Source organism: Pteronotus mesoamericanus, unplaced genomic scaffold (assembly GCF_021234165.1).
Source record: "Pteronotus mesoamericanus isolate MK-2021 breed Mesoamerican mustached bat unplaced genomic scaffold, CSHL_Meso_final scaffold_232, whole genome shotgun sequence".
NCBI lineage: Eukaryota > Metazoa > Chordata > Mammalia > Chiroptera > Mormoopidae > Pteronotus > Pteronotus mesoamericanus.
This window is the reverse complement of record NW_026555311.1, coordinates 23,953,144-23,979,859: the sequence shown is the minus strand read 5'-3', so window position 1 is coordinate 23,979,859 and position 26,716 is coordinate 23,953,144. Positions and strand designations below refer to the sequence as shown.

The 26,716-nt window shown below is 41.2% G+C and overlaps 1 protein-coding gene across 1 annotated transcript in view; it reads right to left on the bottom strand.

The window, feature by feature from the left end:
- Window positions 1-26,716, bottom strand: part of LOC129085364 (broad substrate specificity ATP-binding cassette transporter ABCG2-like) — a 79,138-nt gene that overhangs the window by 29,135 nt on the left and 23,287 nt on the right. Inside the window, exons 2-8 of the mRNA XM_054591756.1 lie at window positions 24,690-24,911; window positions 11,332-11,391; window positions 10,606-10,720; window positions 9,832-9,984; window positions 8,192-8,349; window positions 2,305-2,456; window positions 283-387 (exon numbers count right to left, since the gene is read on the bottom strand). Of these exons, the coding sequence (XP_054447731.1) occupies window positions 283-387; window positions 2,305-2,456; window positions 8,192-8,349; window positions 9,832-9,984; window positions 10,606-10,720; window positions 11,332-11,391; window positions 24,690-24,892 (946 nt within the window). The 5' untranslated portion in view covers window positions 24,893-24,911. The remainder of the gene's footprint in view (window positions 1-282; window positions 388-2,304; window positions 2,457-8,191; window positions 8,350-9,831; window positions 9,985-10,605; window positions 10,721-11,331; window positions 11,392-24,689; window positions 24,912-26,716) is intronic.

Sequence of the window (26,716 nt, the reverse complement as noted above, 5' to 3'; positions counted from 1 at the left end):
CCTTATTCCCCACTTCTATCACGTGATGAGGCAGCAAGGCAAAGATGGTGGACCACCTACAAACCAGGAAGCAAGGCCTCAACAGATATAAATATTTGTTGTTAAGTCACCTAGTCTGTGGTATTTTTGTTAGAGCAACCCAAACAAGCTAAGACAACTGGTATCAGAGGGCAGCATTTGTTATATAAATTCACAAAGCCATATTTTAATGAGCTACCACATTGCTCAACCTCAGGCAATTCAATTAGGCAATAATCTGTGACTCTTGACAGATGCACATACCTTCACCATCTTTGTCCTCTCTGTTTAACACCACAGCAGAGGAGTCTTCATTAATGACATCGAGGAAGAAGTCTGCAGGGTTATTATAGGGCTCACAGTGGTGACCTTCAAAAGAAGGCAAATCAGGTACACAAACATAATGGTCTTAGAAAATAAAGACTTACTTCAGGGGATGAGGGAGGTGAGGCTAAGAGAGACAGAATCTAATGACTTCTTCTCTTCCTTCTCTCTTCTCCCCTCAGTAACCCACTCTTTCTTTTTATATATTTAATCACATAATATGTCAACAATCCTGTCTCTTGACAAAAATCATACTCCAAATCAACTTTGAACTCTCAGAAAGCTTTACCCAACATAATTCAGGAGACCTGAAACAACTATCAATATGATTTTGTGTTCATTAGCATGTATTAAAAAAAGAAATATCAGTCCAAGAAAAAAACTGTTGGAAAAAAAAAGCTGTAGGTAGGATTAAAACTCCTCAAAGCAAGGTAACTGTCAAAGCCAGCCCAGGGTGTGTTCTGTTCCGTGGTTTCACCTACAAACTGCCAGAATACCAGTATCCACTTTAATAATGATTATTCTTCCATCTACTAATTAAGGTCCACATTATCATCTCTTATGCTGTTCTAATTCCAATACAGAACAAATCACCAGAGCAGCATTATCAGGAGGAAGTGATGAACACAGCACACCTGAACGCTTTACCTTCACTTTCACCTGGTCATCTGAATTCAACTTGGCCTGTAGTTTGACTCTTAGATTCATCTCCCCTAGACTCCACCAACCCAGGTATGTTAAATGATAGATATTAAACAATATTAAACAAAAACAAATTTTCAAAGAGAGCTGGTGCCCTGGCCGGGTAGCTCAGTTGGTTAGAGCTTCATCCCTACACCCAAAGGTTGTATTCAAACCTCAGTCAGGGCATCAGGACATGTACAAAAATCAACCAATGAGCCGTGGCTGGTGTGAGTCAGTGGATTAAGCACCAGACTGTGAATAGAAAGGTCACTGGTTCACAGTCAAGAGCACATGGCTGGGTTGCAGATCAGCTCCTCTTGGAAGCATGTGAGTGGCAACCAACTAATGTTTCTCTTGCACATCCATGCTATTCTCTCTCCCTCCCTTCCCTTCTCTCTAAAAATAAATAAGTAAACTCTTATAAAAAAAAGAATCAACCAATGAATGCATAAATAAATGGAACAACAAATCGATGTTTCTCTCTCTAAAAAAAATCAATAAAAATATCAAAAATAGCTAGAAAATATTTTAAACTATATTTGGGATCATGGAGCATTATCTATAAAGATATCCACGTACCTCTATAATAAAGCAGACTGCATAAGCCATAAAAAAATTATACTTTTCCATCTGAAATAGAATTAAGCAGCCTAGAACTGTCAGAAATGTTAGCTCATTGAAGTCAGACTCAGGAGTAGCCATTCTGTTGACTGGTAAGTCACTCATATCCACTCAAAGACTAAATCTGCAATCTAGTCTGCAATTTAGTCTGCAGACTAAAGTAGAAAATTAAGCAGCATTTCCAATGAACCCTCAACATCAAGGCAGACCAACATCCCATTCAACAGAAAAAATAATAATACAGCCGTATCTGTTATATGGCCAAGAAGACAAATGATTTGGGGTACTAGGTCTTTCCAAAAATGTTCAATTAGACTAATAACTGATTATAAGACCAATATATTTATTAAACTATTAGGAAAATGGCACCAGAACTGGGGTGTAGAATGGATATAGGCCCAGTAGAAACAGTCCTGTGTACACACCACACACAGAGTATGTGCGCATACTCAAACAGGACAAGAAAGAGTCCTAAATAACAAGCCAGTGGTGCAAAATGAAGACAACTTCTAGCACCGAAATGACCAAGAGTGTTCTGGAGGGATAGAACCCGTAACATGTCTGTGCGAAGCTCAATCAGCACTCCCACCCACCTCCTCTGCTGTCTTTCAGGATCCTGTTAATGAAGGATCTCACTGCATGAAAAGACAACCATACCAGCTGATGCAAAGTACTCCAAAGCTTCCTGAGCAGGCCCATGGAACATTAGTCTCCCTGAGGCCAACAAGGTGAGACTATCAAACAACTTGAAGATAGAAAAACGAGGCTGATGAATAGAGAAAATGATGGTTCGTCCTTGTTTAGACATCCTAAGGTAAAGGTAAGAAAATAATGAGTCATTACACATCTGAATCTTGCACTTCTTACCCAAAAAACAAACAAACAAACAAACAAACAAAAACTTTATCCCCACCTTTAGATTATTTATTCCTAGTTCAACTTGATTTTCTCTTACTAAATTCTCATCCCATGTCTTCTCTCAGAGAGTACAGGGGACCTAAATTCAATGCTCTTATGAAAAGACTATGGTTTTTAGAAGTGTGACCATGAACAGTCCAGAATCAACTACAACATTAATTAAAAACAGATTCCTGAACAGTTATCTCAGACCTACTATGTCTGTGGAATCCATATTATAAAAAGGCACCCAGGTAGCTTATAAGTACACTCAATTTGAGAATTTATTATGCACTAAATATTAACATAATGGTTCTATGCCCCGTTCTCATCAACCAATGAAGCCTTAAGTCTTTAGGAATTGGTATTCATTCTTCTGTCCTAATAATATATTTAACAATACTGAGTACTTACTATGTCTTTGTTAAATACTTTTTAAATACCTACATCTGAATTTTCACAATATTGGTACAAGGCAGCCACAAAGCAACAATGTTACAACTTTTATTTTACAGATAAGGTCTAGAAGGTAAGCAGCTGGCCCAGGCTGTTACTGTTGGTAAAGGCAGGGCTGGGATAGCAGAGCCCATGGCCAACACATTGCTAAGCCATTTTTACACAGGAGTTACTATTTATGGGTATAAGAAACAGTCTAAAATCACTGGTGAAAAATCGTTATTATTAAATATACTTCATGAGATGAATCACTTCAACTGAAGTATTTTCTAAGCAGCAGTGTGTACAAGTTTGTTCTGCCTCAAAAAGGATCCAGTCAGTAAATTAATCATTTGAATACCATGTGGAACAGAAGTAGCTGAGGATCCCTTGTAAGCAAAATAGGAGCCTAACACCCAGTCTGAAGATGTTACAAGATAATGTGGCAAGGGGGCAGCAGGCATAAGCCATGAAGAAAGAGAAAGAATAATCACGGTGAAGGAACATGGAGAACAAAGGGTGCAACGACAAGGTCTGTTCGGGAAACTGGAAGTAGTTCAGTATCATTGCAGAGCTGGGTTGAAAAGTGACGAGAAAAGAAGCTAACGAGACTGCCTCAAAAAATAAGCCCATGACGAATCCCTTTATTCAGAAGCTGGAACGCCAGTCAGTAGGCAACAGGAGCCGGCAGAGGACTGGAAGCCAGGAAGCGGACTGTTGTGAGAGCCGTGCTGCTCCAAGTCTGGGCTGAGCACCAGTGGCATCAGCACCAGTATCCCCCGTTAGAAATGGAGAATCTTGGCCTCCACCTCAGAGCTGCAGAAGAAGAATCTGCATTTTAGTGAGAAACCAGGTGATTACAATGCATGGTAGAGCTTGGGAAAGATCGAGTTAGAGTTCTCCAGCATGAGGAAAGATGCTTGTGTGCTAACTAGGCTCAAACACAGTGAAAATATTTACAGTGTTCTTTATCATCCCACTAATGAACACTATTTTAACAAATTTACAGATTATAATAATACTATGGATATATTCTCTAATTAAACTTGAAACCTAGACCCTTTACTTGGCATCTTAACTTGTATGTACAATTGACATCTCAAACTCAAGAGGTCTAAATCCTCAGACATCTTCCCATCATGATGTTTCTTCTCACCCAAGCATAAGCACTTGATTTCAAGAGCATGGGCATCAGAAGGAGCAAGGTAATAATAGTGAGGGAGTGCCCTATAAAGGCAGTATTTCTGGCACCTTTTAAAAAATATATGGGGCCAGGGAAGAGGAGGTTCCCAGAAATGGTGGGCACAAGGAATGGCCAGGGTGGTTGGTTACACTGCACAAGGAAGTTAGTTGTGCCAGTAAGCAAATACATTGAGATAATGAAAATCAAGTTTCTCACTGTCTGAAAAGTCACACACATGGGAAGGGTGAAGACTAAAAAGAACAATCATGTGTTAGTTTGGAACTGAAATGATTATAATAAACTCATGGAAAACTTCTTTACAGTAGAATGTGAACTAATATATGAGGAAAGAATGAAGAAAATCGAAAATCGCCACTTGGCAACCAAATCACCACTAGGCCACACTAGTGGCCACAGGCCGCAGGTGTCAGTATAGGCTAAAACTGGTGGGTGGAGATTTGATGAGGAATGGGATATTGGCGTAATACCTGATTATCTCCCCTGATTAAATACAAATCCATTACAAAGGGAACCTAGTCATTTCACAGCAGAGAAACCCAGCAGAAACAGAACCAGGTGATGACAGTTAACATCATCCATGGCGGGAGAAGTCAGAACCATGCAGCCCCTGATGTTATACACCAAGTACACAGCATCACCTCTGTGTTATTCCTGCCAAGAATTCACGGCCTTATCTAGTCATGAGAAAACTTACTGGAGGGACTGAGGTTCAGGACCACACTATTAAATGTACTCTCAAAGACCAGTTAGGACATGAGGCAAGGAAGACTGAGGAACTGCTCAGGCTTTGAAAAGAGGATTTCTGGAGAGGATCCTGAGACAGAAAGGAAAAACAGACTCTTCTGGGGCAGCTGCTGAAGTCGGGCTGGAGCCGGGCTGGAGCCTATGGATTAGATGGTAAGAATAGTATCAATGTGACTTCCTCACTGGGAGGTGTGTAAAGTGATAATGTACAAGGAGTGTCATTTTTTCGAGTTACTATCCAGAGAGTTTAGAAGTGACAAGGAATAATGTTTAAAAAAGAAATACCGAGGTAGGTGTGGAGGAGGAAGAGAACAGAGGAAGAGCAAAAGCATTAAATGCTAAGAGTTGTGGGATATAGGTAAGGGGATGTGGGACTTCCTGGTACAAATCTTGTACTTTTTCTGTAAGATTGAAACGTTAAAAAAATTAATGTAAAAAAAATGTCCAAAACCTTGACTTTTGAAATTTCAATGAACATAACTGTCTCAGTATTCTTTCTTGATAAAAGGAAATGCGATTCCCTTTACTCCATTCTCCCATTTTTCAGTCCCCAAATCTTAGAAGTCATCCTCTCAATACTCACACCCCACATCCAATGAATGAGCTAACCCTACGGACCCTGTCTTCAAAATAAATCCAGAATCCCCCCACTTCTCACCCCTCACCCCTACCATCCTAGTCAGAGACTCAACTGAGCTACTAAAAACAGCCTCCTGACTGGTTTCTCTTCACTCACCCTTGTCCAACTGTACAGTCTGGGTATATTTTCGAGTGATGTTGAAATCAAGCATTGAAAAAAGAAAAATTATATGTTTTTGAAGAGTCAGGCTTACATTAAAAGGCTGTTTTCAGACCTTTGTCTGAAAGATTTCAAATGCTGTATGTCATTAAAGGGCGCCATGTCCTGCGATGTTTATTATTTTTCATTTCAAAGAATTCACTGGTATGGAATAGGCAATGCGACAAAAGGCGAATGCATGGCATATCCAGACTTAGTGCCTTACATCAGAACACAGCGACAGGTCACCACTCCCTCTCACGGCCGCGGGGGCATGACCGTGTGTGAAATGACACTGTGCTGGAGTGTGAGTCTGAACCTTCACCGGCTCAGTTTGTTTTCATTAGAATTGTCAGCAAGTTGTAATTTGAACATAAATAATTACTTTATCCAACTTTAAGAACAGTTCTATGTTTAGGCGGTCTTAGCTATAGCATATATTTATTTATATAAATAAAACTGCTCTGCAATATGTTTATTTCTTTTTCCTTTCATGCAATTATTTTAAACATCTTTTGGTGGGTAAATGTCACCATGCTCATTCATGCTTATTGGTCGTTGTTTTTAAATGGCAAATATCTCATTTTATTTTGGGTCTGGAAAGGATGTGGCTTCTACAGCAGCCACCATTATGTTTTAAAAGCTGAAGTTCTAAAATCACGTGGGGAGACCTGCTCTGCTGGCCAGGGCTCACGCGGCCGTGAGGAGGAAACAGAGTGCTGGGAAGATGTATATTTCTTCTTGTGTGTTGAAATGTAAACTTGTGGTGTGTGTATGACTGCTGATGTGACTGTTTTTGTAAATCTTATTGTGGTATATACAGTATTATCATATGATTGAATAAAGACAACATTTTCTAATGTAAATGCTCTGAAAATGTTGATGCTGTACACAAGGGGGAACAAAAAAAAAACTGGAATTTCTTTATAAAAAATTGTATATTTTTACATGTTTAAAAGGTCAGCCACCTTTTAAGCACTCTCTATTTGATGCAATACAACAATCAAGAATTTTTTCTATTGCTCAAAACAGTTCCTGAACTGATCGATTTTGATACCTTTTCGTGCCTCTGCAGTTTTTTGTTTCACTTCTTCTAAATAGGCAAGAGGTTTCCCTCTGACAATTTTTTTCATCCATGGATACAAACAAACAAAAAGTCACTTGGGGTGAGATCAGGTAAATAGGGAGGGTGGGGCATGGGGGGTCATGCCTTGCTTTGGTCAAAAACTGCTGAGCACTTGGCACTGTGTAGGCAGGTGCACTCGTAAATCACCCATCATGAAATGGGCAAATGTGTTGAAAGCGTCTTCAATAAAAATTCACTGAAGGTGAACACAGCGTCTCACAACAATGCCCGCTGGTCCACCCATACAGATGGGCTCCTAGAACACACACCTAGCGGGGGAAGCCTGTACTACAAGGGGCCTGCCCTCTAGAAGATAATCCCAGTTTGTTTTTTTGGAGAGTGTTCCCCCTTGTATATGAGTATTGTTTAGTTTTTGATTTTGGAGTTCTTTTAGACTGAAAAATTAAAATAAATCCTATTATATAAAAATAAAAGTCTCTAAAAGCTTCCTATGTCATCTAGGGACAGTAAAAGCCAGAGTTCTTACTTTTTTAGTGGCCTATATAATCTGCATTCCACTCAGTTTCATCTCATGTCCTATTCTAACTGTTAAGGGCCGCATTGTGTCTCCCCCCAAAATTCGTATGTTGAACTCCTAAGCCCCATTACCTCTGAATGTGTCTATTTAGAGACAGAATCTTTAAAGAGGTAATTAAAGCTAAAGAAGGTCATATGGGTGAGCCTTAATCCAATAAAGATTAGTGTTCTTACAAGAAGAGGCGATCAGCATGCACATACCGAGGGAATATGAAGTGAAGACACAGTGAGAAGGCAGCTACAAGCCAAAGAGAAAGGCTTCAGAAGAAACAATCCTGACAACACCTTGATCTTGGACTCCTGGCCTACAAGACTGTGAAAAAATGAATTTCTGTTGCATAAACCACCCCGTCTGTGGTACTATGTTAAGCAGCCAAAGCAAACTAATTCACTAACCAACTTCCCACTTATCTTAGGTCTCTGGGTCCTAGGCCCTCTGGCCTTTTAGGTTCCAAACACATTAGACATACATGGTCTGCTTCAGGGGCACTGGCTGTTCCCTCCGACTGGAACTCACTTCCCCCAGGTACCCAGGTCCCGCTCATAGCTCCAATGGCCCATCACTGAGGCCTTCCCTGACCACCCTACTATGGAATATGGCACCTCCACCCCCACCACATCAGCCTTCCCTATGCTCTCATCCTGCTTCAATCTTCTTCAAACACTTCTACTTGTTAAGTGACTGTCCCCCTGCAAAAAGAGAAAGAAGAAATGTGTGTGTGTTGTGTTCATTGCCAAATCCACTGAGCCAAGATTAATACCTGGCACACAGCAGGCCACCAGATACGCATGAATGCAAGAGTAATGTTCCCATAGTGTTTACCTCTTCAGGAGTGAGAGGACAGCATTTGCTGTGCTTGCGTCTAAGCCGGTCGTGGGCTCATCCAGGAACAAGATGGATGGATTGGTAATAAGCTCCATTCCGATACTAGTCCTTTTTCTTTCTCCTCCTGACACACCACGGGTAAACTGAGTTCCAACCTAACACACAAATGGTATCATTATTAACAATAACAAATAGCCACTACCATTTGTTGAGCTCTGACATGAGCCAACCCTGTAAGAGGTATTTTATCTCATGTCCTCTCTTATTCTGAACAACAAATGAATGAATATCTGGGAGAAGAGGTGGGTGTCTCTTAAATTAAACTGAGGCTCATTTTCAAGCTGGTACGCGGCTAAGCCTGATGTGAAACCCATGTTTTAAACTGTTCCATATGTTCCTTATCAGATCAAAGTTTTAAGTCAGAAGCTGGAACTTGAAGACATGGCTCTGACACAGTGAAATCACAGTCCAAAAAGGGAGATAAAGGCAGGAGAGGAATAGGTGAAAGCATCTATAATGTGTTAGTCTTCTACGTCCTTTTCTCCCCAACAAAAAAAGTCCTCCAGTAAACTCAAGAACTGGGTCTTGGCAGCTAAGAAAGCTCACTTCTACCATCCAAAAATTAGTGGTAAATGATATCAGCTCAGACTTCTTCCAAATAAAATACAGCTAAATACACTTTATATGAAAGACTGTCAGAAAGCATCATGCTAAGCAGCAGCCAGCAGAATACCCCCATTTTCATTACCTCTAGGTGAGGGATATTGCAAGGGGGTTAAACTAGAGCCAGGACAATCTGAAAAGCTCACCTTCACCCAAAGCTTCAAATGCCTGCCCAGCAAATCTTTCATGTCTGTACATCAGCTCTAAGTCATTCACTCACTCATCGCATTTCTTCTTCTTTATCCTGCATGACCCACATGGGCAGTTGCTTCTGTCTCTCACCCACCACCATCATCTATAAACCCTAAGGGAGCCCAGCACAGGACAGCCTGTAAGTAACACAGGCAGAAGGAAGGGAGAGAGGAAGACAGGGACGGAGGGGCTAGAGAGAAAATGCTGGCGATAAGAAAGGCTAAAGGCAAACAACTTGGATGCCACCCAAATTAAAATACACACTAATTTTGCTGAAAATATTTTCCAAGCCAAATTACAGCAAAATGAAACATACAGAGCAAGAACCCCGGGATTTTCATCATTTATGAATTCCAGAAATATACCTCCAAAAAACACACAAAGGCCCCTGGAGGAAGAGAGGAAGAAAAGCTAAAAGGGAAAAAAGAAAACAGAAAGCAAGAAAGTTAGCGGACAGATATGAATAAGACCATCAGTGTCGGGGAGGAGCACGAGCTGCCGTCATAGGGAAGGGGCGCCTGGTCTTGGCAAAGACACTTCTGCGTGGTAGCCCGCACTGTCACACTTCACTTCCAGGATCCGGTCGTTTTTTGCTCTTCTTTTCCTTGTTAATGTTCACCTTTCTATTACGCAGGTAGTCACTGTTTTCATCATTACAGAAGGCAGCCACCTTTGACCACACACATTACGGAAAACGTCTGAATAAGAGTAACACTGCCCTCGCGGGGGCGGGGGGGGGGGGCCTCGGCAGGCGATGGTACCACCAGTTCTTTCCACATTACCTTGGAATCTGCCACTTTGGCCAGACCTAACTCTTGAATGACCATGTTTATCCGTTCATTCTTTTCACGATTCGTCATAGTTGATGGAAGGCGAAGAGCTGCTGAGAACTGTAAATTTTCTCTCACTGTCAGAGTTCCCATCACAACATCATCCTTAAGGCAAAATCGATTTTAACAAGACATGTCAGGTCTTTTCTACTACTATCACTCTTTAGAACATATAACTTAATCCACAAAAATAACATACTCAAGGGAATGTTCTAGCTAATGATGAACTTGTAATTATACAAATTATACAAATAACTCCATATTTGGATAGCTACAAAGCCTGGTGGAATAATTCTCATTCCCTATTTATACATCTGAATAGAATACAGGTAAGTAAGATTATTATTAGCAGACATTTTCAGAATGCTTTATACAAGGATTTGACAAAACCTCTTACTAAGCTAGAGAGGTGAATGTAGGGGAAAAAACAAAACAGTAGCATCTTCTGGGAATATGATAAGTAGAATCTGTATCACTGCCCTTAGAAAGGCCATATTCTATAACTAAAACAGTTATCATTGTCCTTAAAAGGATCATGTCCTAGATTCTCCCTACCTTTTCACTTAACATTACCCTACATCTTTTGGGACATTATAAAAAGCTGGTGTAAGGGAAGTTCTTTCTATGTCCAAGTTGTGGAATCAATGGGAAGCACACTGAACTATCAGCCAAGGAACTTGCACGTGAAAACCGGGAAATCTAAAATGCAATTCCACGAACACTTACCTGTACCACATAACCTGAGTTACATTTGAAGTTAGCAGGTCGAGGCGCTCCGTTTATCAAAACATCTCCAGATAATCCCTGGGGATCTTTCCTTGCAGCTAAGATATCTAACAACCTTAAAAAAAAAAAATGCTGTGTTTTTTTTCCTTCAACTGATGCTATATCTCTAAGCTACTCTGAATCCAGTATCTGCTCAAGTTAAAAATTAACTGATCAAGAATTCTATGGTTCAACTATAATTACATATTTTAATTCTCAACTTCCTTTTTTTAACTCTGTGCTACAACAAAGCCCAAAAACATGCCAACAAAGCGCTGTTGGCAGGTCCAGCACAGACCTCTCAAAGAGCCCTCTAAGCTCTCTGGCCTTGGGGGTCCCCCGGGCAATGTGCTCCTTTAGCTGAGACTCAAGCCTTCCCTTATTCCTACCGCTCCCTCTCCCCACCTTCATGTCATCCCCTTCCTTTCCCACCCCATTCGCTGAAGTCATTGCTGACAACTGCATGCCAATCACCTATCACGTCCTGTTAGTAAAGCTGGCCTAACAAGACTTCCTCCTCCTGAGGACAGAGCCACAGCTGGCAGAACTGCAAGTGATCTATACCGCCTAGAGCCAGACCAGACGTGCGGCAGACATTCAGCTAACACCTGCCCTCACAAAAGTGATCTTTAAAAGCACGTGAAAACTGCAAAGGGGAAGCTTATGGCTCCTCTCTGTTATACTCACGAGGATTTGCCTCCACCTGTGGGTCCCAGAATGGCGTTGAGGCCGGGTCTCATGATCCCACTGTCAATGCAGAAACAGCCGATTTACTGGGTCAGTTGAAAACTGGTTCTAAAAATTTAGGGTCTGCATTTGGGACACTCAATGAAAGTCGATGGAATTAGACAGAAAACCAGCACAAACCAACCTCTAAAGGAAAGAGAAACCAACTTGGCAATGAATAAATGTCTAGTATACAGAGGATGTCATCAGTCTTCAGCCCCCACATGAAAAATGGCTCCGGTCTTTCTAAATTCCTTTCTGCTATTTTTCTAAGCCACTTAACACTTTTTGGAAAAGGACGCACAAACATTCAAGGTTCCTTGAGGTAAAAGATCTGTTAAATTGATTTCTCTTTTCACAATGAAAGGTGTATCACAGGTCGTGAGTAGTGCTTGTTGAAAATCATTTCAGAGGAGAGAAAAGATGGCGGAGGAGTGAAAGGGAGTCACGCTGACCTCCTCCCAAAACCAAACTGGAATTGCAACTAAATAATGGAGTAATCACCTGGAAAACAGTGGAGCGATAGTGGGAGAGGAGCCTTGGTGCCGCGGCCAGCGGATTCGACTCTCACACATCCCAACGGGTGAGAATTGCGGTGGAGGCTCGAGAGGGTGGTCTGGGTGCGCACGGGCACTGGCACCAGAGGGGCATTGAAACGGCCAGTTAGCGTCCCCCGAGAAGAACGGGGTCTGAATCATAAACAGGAACCCCTAAACTACAGCAGCTAAAGCCGAGAAAATACAGACAAAACGCAACCCCAAAAAGCTTAGGGGCGCTCTCTGCCAGAGACAGGTGGCTGGGGATGCAAAAAGACATTTAAAGGGCAAACGCAAAAGTTGCAGCGGCAGCCACCCTCCTTGATCGCTGGGTACAGGCGGCAGCAGGGTGGGCTGGTGTCTGGGAAAAGACTGGTGAGGAAAACTTTGTGAAGAGAACTGAGACTGCGGCCGGTGGAGCCCGGGTGATAACGCACTTCCCACTCTGCAGCTACCATCTCGCTCAGGCATAAGGGAATCAATTAACCTGCCTTTTGTGCGCTCCGCACACAGCTTGTTCGCCTGTGAGCTACGGGGCTGAGTGCAGACTGGCTGGGAGAGCCTTGAGGAGAGACTGGAGACGGAGGCATTGGGGAAAGAAGGGGAGGAGGAACCGGGGAGTCCCGACTCCCTCCTCGTTCGGTAGTCTCCATTGTGGGCTGGAAAGGCGCGACCCCAAAGAGGCAGAAGCGGGGTGCGCATGAACCAGACTGCCTGCGATTGAAACGCAGTCCGCACAGGGGTTGGATCCTCGGCCGAAGGGGTCACAGCCCTGCCCAGAGGCCCCTAAGGGGAGACTAGAAACGGAGGCACTGGGGAAAGAACGGGAGGAGGAACCGGGGAGTCCTGACTCCTTCTCCTTGCCGAAGTCTCCATTGCCCGGGAAGAGGCCACACCCCCAAAGAGCCAAAAGCCGAAAAGCAAACATAGACACCCTCAAAACACCCAGAGCAGGCGCGCACACTTGCGCCGAGTGACTGGCGAGGGTTGGCGAGCGTGTGTGTGACCCACGCGGGCTGGCGAACGCTTGCACCTGCCGGCAAGGCCTCACACAGACTGGCACCCATACGGCCTGCGAGGGATTGCACAGAGGGGCAAGGGCAGGCGTAAATTGACCTACCCGCCGCGATTGCGGAGCAGCCCACAAAATAAGTAGAGCTGCCCAGAGTCCCTGGAGGAGAGACCAGAAACAGGATTAACCGGAGAGTCCTAGAGCTGATTTCCTCCCATTTCCATAGTCCCCATTTGGCGAGGGCAAGCAACGCACCCAAAGAGCCAAAAGCGGGGAAAACACACAATAGAAGACCCTAAACTGACCAGTGCCGCGAAGCTCGCGTGCCAGGGAGGCCAGATGAGCACGGGAGGTCGCGAATAAGCCCCCTGGTCTGGGGCAAACACATGCGAGCCCAGGCAGGTGGGGAACCCTGCCGCACTGGGAACGCGCTCAAGGAGCTCTCGTGAGAGCGCAGAGAGATCCCAAAAAATAGCCCAGCCCTGACCGAAGGGGTCACAGAGCTGCTCCAAGCAGGAGTCAGACACAGGCATTAGACTCCTGAAAGGCTCAAACAAACAACCCAAGGCCCTATAGGGTCAACAACTGACATCATCAGAGGCAAGCCCAGAAAGAAAAGTAAAGGACAAAAATACTTAACAGACTCTCACAAAAATGGGAAGAAAAAGAAGTTCCCCCCCAAATGAGTGGAAAAGGGGACTCCCCACAGAGAGAGCTAAATGAAATAGAGGCAAGGGAACTATCAGATACTGAATTCAAAACAATGGTTCTAAGGAAGCTCAATGAGCTCAGCCAGCTCAAAGAGAACTATGAGAAACTGCAGAGAAACTATCAGGATCTTATAGCAAACTATATCAGCCTGGAAAAGGACATAGAAACTATCAAGAAGACACAAGAGGATATGAAGAATACCATTTCTGAATTGAAGAACACAGTAGAAGGAATCCAAAGCAGGCTGGATGAAGCTGAGGATCGAATCAGTGAGATGGAGGACAAGGTAGAAAAAAGCTCCCAGAAAGAACAAGAAATGGAAAAACGGCTCAAAAAGAATGAAGAAGCATTTAGGGAAATGCAGGACAACCTGAAACGCAATAATATCCATATAATAGGGATACCAGAAGGAGAAGAAGAGGAGCAAGGAATAGAGAACCTCCTCGAAAAAGTAATGATGGAAAATTTCCCTAATTTGAGGAGAGAAAGGCTCTCATGGATCCAGGAGGCACAGAGAACCCCACTCAAGAAGGACCCAAGGAGGTCCACTCCAAGACACATCATCATTAAAATGGCAAATGTCAAAGACAAAGAGAGAATCCTCAAGGCAGCAAGAGAGAAGGAGAAAGTAACATACAAGGGGGCCCCAATACGCCTAGGAGCTGACTTCTCAACAGAAACACTACAAGCCAGAAGGGAATGGCAACAAATATTCCAAGCCATGAAAAGCAAGGGCCTACAGCCAAGGCTGCTCTACCCAGCTAGGCTCTCCATTAAAATAGAAGGAGAAATACGGAGTTTCCCAGACAAAAGAAAGCTAAAAGAATACATCTCTACCAAACCAGCACTCCAAGATATACTAAGGGGACTGGTTTAAGCAGATGAAGGAAAAGAATGAGACAGGGAGGAACACAAGTACAAAGAAAAAAGATGAGTAAGTTTCTATCAGTAATATCTCTCAATGTGAATGGACTAAATGCCCCAATCAAAAGACACAGGGTAGCTGAATGGATAAGAAAACATGACCCACACATATGCTGCCTACAAGAGACCCACCTCAGAGCAAAAGACCTACACAGACTGAAAGTAAAGGGATGGAAAATAATATTCCAAGCAAATGGACATGAAAAAAAGGCTGGCGTTGCCATACTTGTATCAGACAAAGTAGATTTCAAAGGAAAGGCCATAAAGAGAGACCCAGAGGGGCACTTTATCATACTTAAAGGAAGAATCTATCAAGAAGACATCAACATTGTAAACTTATATGCTCCCAGTATAGGAGCCCCCAAGTTTATAAGGAAATTGTTGGATGACTTCAAAAAAGATATAGATAGCAACACACTGATAGTAGGGGATTTCAACACCCCACTGTCAAAAATGGACAGATCTTCCAAACAAAACATTAATAAACATATTGTGGCGCTGAATGAAACACTGAATCAAAGAGACTTAACCGACATATATAGAATCTTACATCCCAAAGAAGAAAAATACACATTCTTTTCAAATGCTCATGGCAGTTTTTCAAAGATAGACCACATGATAGGACACAAAGCAAGCCTCAGTAAATTCAGGAAAATTGAAATAATACCAAACTTTTTCTCAGACCACAAGGCCTTGAAACTCGAAATCAAACTCAAAGAGAAACTTCAAAAACTTGCAAACTCATGGAGACTGAACAGTACACTATTAAACAATGAATGGGTCAATAATGAGATAAGAGAAGAAATCAAAAAATTTCTGGAAACAAATGAAAATGAACAGACAACTGTCCAAAACCTATGGGACACAGCAAAGGCGGTCCTGAGAGGGAAGTTCATAGCAATACAGGCTTACCTTAAAAAGATAGAAACATTTCAAATAAAAGACCTAACACTACAACTTGAAGAACTGGAGAAACAACAACAAATAAATCCCAGAGCAAGTAGAAGGAAGGAAATAGTCAAGATTAGAGCAGAACTGAATGACATAGAGACAAAAAGAACAATTCAGAGGATCAACCAATCCAGAAGCTGGTTCTTTGAAAAGATTCATAAAGTGGACAAACCTTTAAGCAGACTCATCAAGAAAAAAAGGGAGAGGACCCAAATTAATAATATCAGAAATGAAAGAGGAGAAATAACAACTGATACCACAGAAATACAAAGGATCGTCAGAAACTACTATGAACAATTATATGCCAAGAAATTTGAAAATCTTGATGAAATGGACAAATTTTTAGAAAAGTATAATCTTCCAACACTGAAGGAGGAAGAAACAGAAAGCTTGAACAGACCGATAACAGTTGGGGAAATTGAAGCAGTAATCAAGAAAATCCCAGCACACAAAAGCCCAGGGCCAGACGGTTTCCCAGGAGAATTTTACAAAACATTTAAGGAAGAGCTAACCCCTGTCCTTCTCAGACTATTCCAAAAAATCCAAGAGGAGGGAAGACTGCCAGACTCCTTCTATGAGGCCAGCATCACCCTGATCCCAAAACCAGATAAAGACCCTACAAAGAAAGAAAACTACAGGCCAATTTCGCTGATGAACATAGATGCTAAAATCCTCAACAAAATATTGGCAAACCGCATCCAGCAATACATTCAAAAGATTATCCATCATGATCAAGTGGGATTCATCCCCGGGATGCAGGGATGGTTCAATATACGCAAATCAGTAAACGTGATACACCACATCAATAAAAGAAAAGACAAAAACCACATGATCATCTCGATAGATGCAGAAAAAGCATTTGACAAGGTACAGCACCCATTTATGATCAAAACACTCAGCAAAATGGGAATCAATGGGGCATTCCTCAACGTAATAAAGGCCATATATGAAAAACCTACAGCCAATATCATACTCAACGGGCAAAAACTGAAAGCTTTCCCACTAAGATCGGGAACACGACAAGGATGTCCGCTCTCACCGCTTCTTTTCAACATCGTATTGGAAGTCCTAGCCACAGCGGTCAGACAAGAGAAAGAGATAAAAGGCATCCAAATAGGAAAGGAGGAAGTAAAACTATCATTGTTTGCAGATGACATGATAGTGTACATAGAGAACCCTGTAGACTCTACCAAAAAACTCCTCAACCTAATAAGTGAATTTGGCAAAACAGCAGGATACAAAGTCAACATTCAGAAATCAAAGGCGTTTTTGTACACCAGCAATGCAATAGAAGAAGAAGAAATCAGGAAAAATATACCATTCGATATAGCACGAAAAAAGATAAAGTACCTAGGCATAAATTTAACCAAAGACACAAAAGACCTGTATGCAGAAAACTATGCAACATTGAAAAAAGAAATTAAGGAAGACACAAATAAATGGAAGCATATACCGTGCACATGGATTGGAAGAATTAATATCCTTAAAATGTCCATACTACCAAAAGCAATTTATAGATTCAACGCAATCCCTATTAAGATACCAATGACGTATTTCACAGAAATAGAACAGACATTTCAAAAATTTATATGGAACCATAAACGACCTCGAATAGCCACAGCAATTTTGAGAAAGAAACACAAAGTAGGAGGGATCACAATACCGGACATCAAACTCTACTACAAAGCCACTATACTCAAAACAATCTGGTACTGGCACAAGAACAGACCCATAGACCAGTGGAACAGAATAGAAAGCCCAGAAATAAGCCCAGGTCTCTATGGACATCTAATATTCGACAAAGGGGGCAGAAGCATAAAATGGGGCAATAACAGCTTCTTCAACAAATGGTGTTGTGAGAGCTGGATGGCTACATGCAAAAAATTGAAATTGGATCATCAGCTGACACCATACACAAAAATAAACTCAAGATGGATAAAAGACTTAAATATAAGTCGCAACACCATCAAAGTCCTAGAGGAGAACATTGGCAGGAAACTCTCAGATATCCCACGCAGCAATTTTTTCACTGATATGTCTCCTAAAGCAAGGGACATAAAGGAAAGAATAAACAAGTGGGACCTCATCAAAATAAGAAGCTTCTGCACGGCTAAAGAAAACATCAGCAAAATGAAAAGGGAGCCAACCATTTGGGAAAATATATTTGCTAATGATACATCAGATAGAGGTTTGATCTCCAAGATATACAAAGAACTCACTCGACTTGACTCCAAGAAGACAAACGATCCAATCAAAAAATGGGCAAAGGACCTGGGCAGATGCTTTTCTAAGGAGGAGATACAGAGGGCCCAGAGGCATTTGAAAGGATGCTCTGCATCACTAGCCATCAGAGAAATGCAGATCAAAACCACCATGAGGTATCACCTCACACCGGTCAGAATGGCCATCATAAACAGATCCACAAACAACAGGTGCTGGCGAGGCTGTGGAGAAAAGGGAACTCTAGTCCACTATTGGTGGGAATGCAGACTGGTGCAGCCACTATGGAAAGCAGTGTGGAATTTCCTCAGAAAGCTGAAAATGGAACTGCCTTTTGATCCAGCGATTCCCCTGCTGGGACTATACCCTGAGAACACCAAAACGCCAATACAAAAGAACCTATGCACCCCAATGTTCATAGCAGCACAATTTACAATAGCCAAGTGTTGGAAGCAACCTAAATGCCCATCAGTAGATGACTGGATCAAAAAATTATGGTACATATACACAATGGAATACTACGCAGCAGAAAGAAAAAAGAAGTACTAAACTTTGCGACAGCATGGATGGAACTGGAGAGCATCATGCTAAGCGAAATAAGCCAGGGGGCGAAAGACAAATACCATATGATCTCACCTATAAGCGGAACCTAACCAACAATGCAAAGAAGCAAGGAAAATATGACCAGCAACACTGAAAGGAAAAGAAATCAACAGAGACAAGAGGGGGGGGGGCAGGGAAAGGGAAGGGAAGGGGAAAGTCAAGGAACATATAGCAAGGACTCATGGACAAAACCAAAGGGGAAGAGCTGAGGGAGGGAAGGTGGGAGGGGGCAAGGGAAAGAGGTGGGGGGAAGGGAGAGACAAATGTATTTAAAAAGTAAATAAATTAATTAAAAAAAAAAAAAAGAAAATCATTTCAAGTCACTTCATTTGCTACCTACTCAGGTCCTACATAATTACGTACTCAATGGAATTCTAGAATCATCAGTATTAATACTTTCACCATTCAAACCCAGTCAGACCAAGAAACATTATGTCTGAAGTGAAATTCAGTGGCTAGAAAAAAGCACCTCAGCCTCTAAGAAGAAAACCTCACTGGTTCTCAAACCCTGACAAAATTCTTAATCCAGCTGTATAAGTAAAACATATGCCCTCCAAATACATCACTTTCTTTCTTGTAAAGGTTCAGACAAGTAGACTGGAAAGTTCTCAGTTTAGAAGTGGGAGACGCCACGTTCTATTAGGGATGACATTTCAGGATGTACAGACATGACGTAGACATTGCACATTCCAAACAAATTATATAGATGTTTGAATATTCAGACAGAGAGCAAGAAGGTATAAAAAACAAGTCAGAGTTGACTGTGCTGAGACTGAGGAAGGATGCAAAAAACACAGTGTGAGTTTTACTCTGAAGATAACCAGGAGAAGGGCAAGGAGAGCGCACTGGGGTAAGGAGAATGAACAGCAGGTCCGCCGCAGACACAGGCATGATGATGGAACGCAGGGCTGATGAGGCCCTTCCAAGACCCTGGGGTCTAAGCCCGCTCGCTGTGCAGTAGGCAGGTAAATCAAAATGTATTCCCCAGAGAGCATGGTATCTATTCCGACGGAAGGTGCAAAGCAGAAGGCCATTTCATTCCCAGATAATGACTTTCACGGAGGCAAGTATGCGCGATGATTATACAGCAGTCGCGAGTGATAAACTTCACAGTGCAGCTGTACACGGTGCTTCCATCCAGGAGGACTCAGCGTTCACTGTCTATTGTGCTGGAACTGTCACAAGTGTAAAATGCCGTGTGGTCGCTAGGGTGAAATGCACCCTCTACTTTGCTCACTAACTGAGGCGCCTCTGACTGAAACACTGGACAAATACAGTGAGTCAGGAGAATCAGGCACGAGATGTAAAAGAGAAAAACATCTTATTCTTTCAGTGGCCTTTTCCCCAGATGCAATAAGACACGCCAATGTTTGGGTGAACCTTCAAGGTACGTTTATCTATAGTTCTTAATGTACCTTTCTGCAGTAATAGCTACCTAGTGACTGTTTCTATAATGACCAGAGATAAGCTTGTTGCGCACTAAGACTTCATTGCCAGAAACCTTTCCAGGTTTTTAAAATATCTACTCAGAACAAGACTCACCATCCCTAAATGCTGAACCCGAAACTGCATGTGAGCGTTCTAAGACAAAGAGTTTTACAGGTCCCTGAGCTGGGCTTCCTTTCGCACTAGACTATAGCATGACAGAAAACAACAACGGATAGTCAAAACCGCAAGAGTTCCCGTGTGCAGCAGTGGCTAATTCTCCCTGCAATCACTCAACACAATTATTCAGTGTCTACTATGTGTCTACATGGGTCAGAGCTGAGAATTAAAGGTGTAGCCCTCGTGGATTTTACATTCAAGTCCAGGGATCAGCAAACCACAGGTGGTCAAGTTTTCTGTTCTTGAAAACAAAGTGTTTAGAACCAAGCCACACACACCCATTTATGTATGGCTGCTTTCCTGCTACAGTGATAGAGGTAAGTAGTTACAACACAGTTGTGTGGGTAATAACAAGGAAAATATTCACGATCAGACCCTTTCCAGAAAAAGTTGGCCCAGCCCACCCACCCTCCTTCAAAACCCGTCACCCTTTCTTATTGATTAATAGCATTTACACACACACGCGTCTCCCTCACTCTATTGTCAAACCTTGCCAACCAGAACTGTGTCGTCTTCTTTCATCCCCTGTCCCCCACAGCATGCAGCACGGTGGGCTACAGTGAAAACTAAGCACATGAAATGAAACTTAGCTACAGGTTTCTTCTCTTGCCTACTACGTTTTATTGAATAATGGTAAATCTCATTTAAGAGGTGAGAAGTCAATGTCATTCCCATAGCTTGGAGCATTGTCTTTCCCTACCCTGTCCTACACACACCCCGGCTTTACTTTCTCTCCCCCATGTCCCTGGTCCTCCAGTTTAGGGTGAGGGTCTTCCATGTCTTCTAACCCCTCTATCTCAGTAGAACAACACAGGGAAGGTTCCAAGTTGCCTGAATCCTCCTTTAGACTAGAAGATTGCTGAGAATCGAGGACATACCAGTCACTAGAATCTTGCCCAATGTCAGGCCCCCAGTAGACATTCACATTTGGTGAATAAATGAGTCTCTACATTTTAATAAATGACCATACATTTGGAAAATCAAATGTTTTCAATAAAGACAAGTGTCAAGAAGTACCAAAAAATTTATGGAAAATGGGCATAGCCTGAGTGGAAAGACAACTTAGTCACACTCTTATATAAATCATGTTCAGATAATACATGAGTCATTTCTATTAGACTTTCCCTTCCTCCTTTGTGCAAAGGTGATGGATGTGCTGGGTGGAGGAGCAGCAACGGCCGGTGCCCAAGGTCACAGGCTCAAAGGGAAGTGGGAGGAAGAGAGGGCACAGCTGGGGGGTGGGCAGGTTGCTCTTACTAAGGAACAAGAAAATTGGGCAAATCAGTAATAATGTTAGAATAATGAGAGTCAGGTTTTTCACTTCTTGACATGTTCTGCAAACATGGAAATGTGGAAATAACTCTGAGGTATGAGATTAAAGGTCACGGGTTTTAATCTATATACACAGACAGATATAAAAAGGTTTAGATGTGTGTATACGTGTATATATACATATGTTCCCTAGGTCTGTCCACTGAGAAGCCTAGGAGCTATGACATCCCAACAGCAATGAACATTCCAAACACCCAGATCTTGCTTTGTAAACACAACACTGCACAAAAAGGAACGTCAGCTCATTCCAGGTCTGAGGCGGGGTGAGCACACACTGAGTCTGGCACTTCTGCTGTGCCAGCAATATACTCAAGAAATGAAACAATGAGTTTTAAAAAAAATAACAAACCGCCCTTGAACAGTCTCACACTGACCAAATCAGGAACAATAGGAGTATCAAAATAAATAATGATGATAATGCATTAGTCTTGAATGCTACTGAGTAAAATGTGAATCTACGAGTCTATACTGATATAAATAAATGAATGGAAGTGACAACTGAACCTTTTTCCTTTTAGTAGAATGCAAACTATTCCATATGAAAAACATAAATGAAAACAGGAATCACACTTTGGTAAGGATCATAAGGAGTAAGGAGTAAGGAGTAAGGATATTTACTCCTGATTCAGACAGGAGACATCAATGAAGACTGAAGTAAGTGGGTTCAGGTTTTAAGAATAGGGTTTGGAATAATATCAGAGTCTCCCCTAATAATACTTATGAATTACAGAGGGGAAAATAGTAACATTGTGGTGAAGGCTGGCAGGCACCCACATGACCAATTAATCAAGATGAACATCGTCTAGGGTGAGATAGGAAAATACCTGGTTGGATGAGACTAAGGAGACCTGATGTGACAGTCAGTCTACTACATGAAGAGCATGGTGACTAACGGCCCCTTAGGACCCAGCACTGTACCTATTATGGGGCTTTGCATCCCCTGGGCTCCTCCCAGACAATGACTGAGCAGTTATGTAGGAGAGGGCCCTTATTTCTGAAAAACACACACTGGATGAGTTGGGGATAATAGGGCACAGAATGGAGGGTTCTCAAATGGTTCAGAAAAATACTAATGACAGTGGGTTCTCTAAAAAGATAAAATGACTAGCAGGTGCAGGGAAATGTTTATAGGTGGGAAATTTGGATAAAAGGGTTATGTTCCCACAAGTTTGAAATTATTTCAAAATAAATTATTAACTTAAGAAATCTCCAAATAGATAAAAATTTCCCTGAAGACTATAGCATATCCACATATCTAGTAAAATAGACCATTTCCCCCGCCCCCCGCCATAGATCTTCAGCCTTAATGGAGAAAAACTGAAATGTTAGGTATGGGTACAAACTAAGCATAATAGAGTGATTTTTTCATAAGGTAGTAAACTCTGACCTTTTAGAATTCCCATAGTCAGATTTTATCTTCTTCCCCCCACAAGGACATCAGGTTCTAATTACTTAGTTCTACAAATGATATTACAAAATGTCCAGAGGAAAAACAAAAATCAAGATACTCATCAGTTTTTTTGAACTATAATTAAGGATGACCTTTCTCACTGGTGTGTAAAACAGAAATATGAATAAGCAAGACAACATTGGTGCCCTGCAAGACATACAGGGGTGATCACATACTAAGGTACATAAATGTCTAATCACTATGTTGCCCATCTAAAACCAATATAATCGTGTATGTCAACTTAATTGAAAACATAAAGAATGATTTTAAAATGGTTAGGCAGTTTTTATGAATGCAGAAATGCACAAAATGATGAACTCATCTATTGCTGGAATGCATGTCACTGAATTATAAAAACATTGCAAAGCCTTGAACATATAACAATTTTAGTATATTGAGTTACTACTCTACTAGTTTTAAAACATAAGCAAGAAAAATATACACTCATTCAGTATGCATTTTAAATCCACTCACCTTGCACATATTCAAATTATTTTTTACTTTCTATTAGCATAAAGTCTGATGTGACCAACATTTTCTTGATATGTTCCACAACCTTGTCAGCTTTCAAAAAGGTCAGTCATATCTACCTAGGCATTTAGCAAAAGATAAAATTTTGCATTTACCATTTCTCTATTTTCCCAGTCAGTGTTTCTCAGTCAATACAAGAGAGAAACAAGGAAGAAGGTACGACAGTATGTGTTGCTGCATGAAAAAAGTTCCATCTAGTTCTACAGAGACTCTGACCTCACCACCATCCAATCATCTTCCGTCCAGTCCTTTCCTCCCCATCACATGCCTGTCATTTCCTAGCCTTTCTGGAAGCAGTTGGCTGCTTCTAACAGAGAAGATCACAGTCCCATAAAACATTCCAAAAAAGCATGAAAAACATCTGATTGTATATAGGTTAGAGTCAATACCGGGTGAAAGCTTTTATAACCACCCCTCCAATCTCAGCTAGAAAAAGTGCTTGTTTTATCTATGAATAGTTATTTCTCCTATCAAACAAACAAAGTAACTAAACAAAATACATAGGCCATGGTGTCTGAGCAAACCTAGATGCACTCCCCCATCCACAGTGAGGAAGAATCAGGCTCAGTTTTCTAGATATCAGGAAAGCATGAACAATCCTCATGGCTGTCATCTGTGAAAGAATAGAGAGATGTGGTTTCCAAGTAGGTTCTGTTCTCATTTCCCTCCTCATTCTACTGCCCACTCCACCACCACGTGATGAACTCACTTCTGGAGGAAGAAAATAAAAGTCATAGTTTTGTTTGATCTGGATCCTAAATTCTATTACGTTGGACTTCCACTGCAAAACTTAATCTCAGCTAGAGTTTTCTTGCATTTAATTAGTTTCTGTCTTCCTGTATAATGGAGAAAAGCATTAAATAAATTGTTGTAGATGATAAATGACTATATAAACTGGCTACTCCTTTAAAACAAGCTTATTTGAAAACCAAAGTACTCTCACAGTACATTGTCATTTCAACTTCCGGAATCTCACTTCAAGAACATAAAGTGTAGAACTACCTAAAGTGTCTGGCTCATGATGCCCAGGACAGATCTTTTATTTCACAAACTAGAAAACTGAAGCTCAGAGATTACAGCTGCGTCCCCACAATCAGGAAGTTGTAAGTCACACAGCCAGGCCTCTTTCCACTAGACCACAGGGCTTACATGGGAAAAGCTAAATGACATGTTAGTTATTTGGATTCTCAAACAAAAGTTGATGCACATGATACAACCACTTCAAAAACAGTTTAGCCATTCTTTTAAAAATTAAGCTTATACTTAACATGTGATCCCACTGTTTCACTCCCAGTTAAGCCTAAAGAAATGAAAGTCTGTGTCTATGTATCTATACAGACATGTACACAAATGTTCATAGCACCTTCACTTGTAAAACAGGCAAAACCTATTAAAGTTCACTGTAAATCAATAAAGCTATTTAAACAAAAGTTCATACACATACTTGACATCCGTCAGTATTTCTTTCTCAACTGTTTTCCGACCAAGTAGAAAGCCACTCTTCACTTTTACTCGATAGCAGATGTTATGAAAACTTAACACAGCTCCTTCAGTGACGGCCTTCAGGTCATTGGGTATCGTCCCAGGGAGGCCACTGATGTGTCTTTGTGACATTGGGAGAAAAACATGGTCATTCCCCGAAGACATCTGGAGAGCGTCTGCCCTTCTGTAGAGGGAAAAGCAACAGTAAGTCGATAGTCCAGAAAATGAGATGTAAACACTAGCTAGCAGAACACTTAAAACAAGAGTGTTGTTATAAACATCCAATTATAAAATTAAAAAGTCTTGGGGCTCTAATTAATAGCCTGGTAAGTACAGTTAGCAATACTATATTATATATTTGAAAGTTGCCTAGCGCGCATCTTTAAAGATCTGATCACAAGAAGAAAAAAGTGTGTAACTCTATGGTGATGGATATTAACTAAACTTATTATGGTGATCAGTTCACAGTATACACAATTATTGAATCTTTATGGTGTATACCAGAAACTAATATTATGTATCAATTATATACTAATTAAAAAACAGTAAAAAGAATAGAGATCTAAATCTTTTTAAAAGGGTGTGAAGCCCTGGCTGGTGTGGCTCAGTGGATTCAGTGCTGGCCTGTTAGCCAAAGGGTCACTGGTACGATTCCCAGTCAGGGCACATGCCTGGGTTGCAGCTGGGTCCCCAGCAGGGGGTGTGTGAGAGGCAACCACACAGTGACATTTCTCTCCCTCTCGTTCTCCCTTCCTTCCCCTCTCTAAAAATAAATAAAATCTTTTTAAAAAACAGAGTGTAAAATACCTCATTAGTTATTTTTATATTGATCATATGTTTAAGTAAAAATATTTTGTATATATTGGTTTCAATAAGAGACATTGTTAACATTAAAAAAGGACAAGTCCACTTTAAACTGCCCTTCAGTAAAGAGCTCCATTTCCAATGAACAGTCCATATCACAGTGCTAAGAAAAACCTTGGAATTCCTATCACAGAGGCAGACACAACTCTGAATACCTGAACTCTAATTAGATATCAATTAAATATCAAATTAGTAAATAGGAAGAGTATGAAAATTACTGAAAACTCATGAAACAGGGAAAAGATGAGTGGGAGTTAAATTTGTCTAGCTTGAAAAGCACACTCTTGATATCATTCAAGATCAGGGACAGACTACGGGATCACCACTGCCACCTATTATTGTTTTTGATATTCTGGGGATAATTTTGGAGTTTATGACACAGGTATTACCAAAAGAGGCTTGGCCAGGTAGTTAGGGACAGGGGAAACTTTTCTGAATTTATAGGTCCAGGCTTTCTATCACTGTTTATAATGTTACTTCAATCAGCTAAGAAGGTAAATTTCAAAATTGTTTGAGAAGACACAATCATTTATTTCATGGGAGAACATATTTAAATTCTAGGAAGATTTAGAATTAAGTATAAAAATGATTTAAAAAATCAAATCAATATTTAATGAGTTAAAGAGTTTAAAACAAAAACAGAGTATTAAATTAATAAATGAAGTTTAAAATGTTTCATTAAGAAGTTACAAAAAGTCCTTTAAAAGATTTTATTAGAGTTAGATATTAAGTTAAACTTAACAGCTTGTGAATAGGTTTAAAATATAAAACTTCAATTAATATAGTTTTAATTTTTAAAAATCAAAGTAATCTAGGAAGAGGCGTCTCTCTGGCTATGATGAAGTAGCTGTTCAAAAGCAATTATCCTCCTAAGACCAACTATAAAAGTAGATAAAATATAAGAAGGAACCCGAGGGTCATCTCTGAGAGAACAACGAAACTGCCAGGACTTAAGGAGCCAAATCCTATAAAGAAGGAAATTACAAGAAGAGAAACCCAGTGTCCCGTGTGCTTTCCTCTCAAAGTAAACTGCACACACAGGGCAAAGCTCAGGAAAAGCAGGAAGAGTAACGCTGCTAGAGGCTAAAAACCTGAGCAGATATTTCAGCAGTCTCTCAGTGCTCG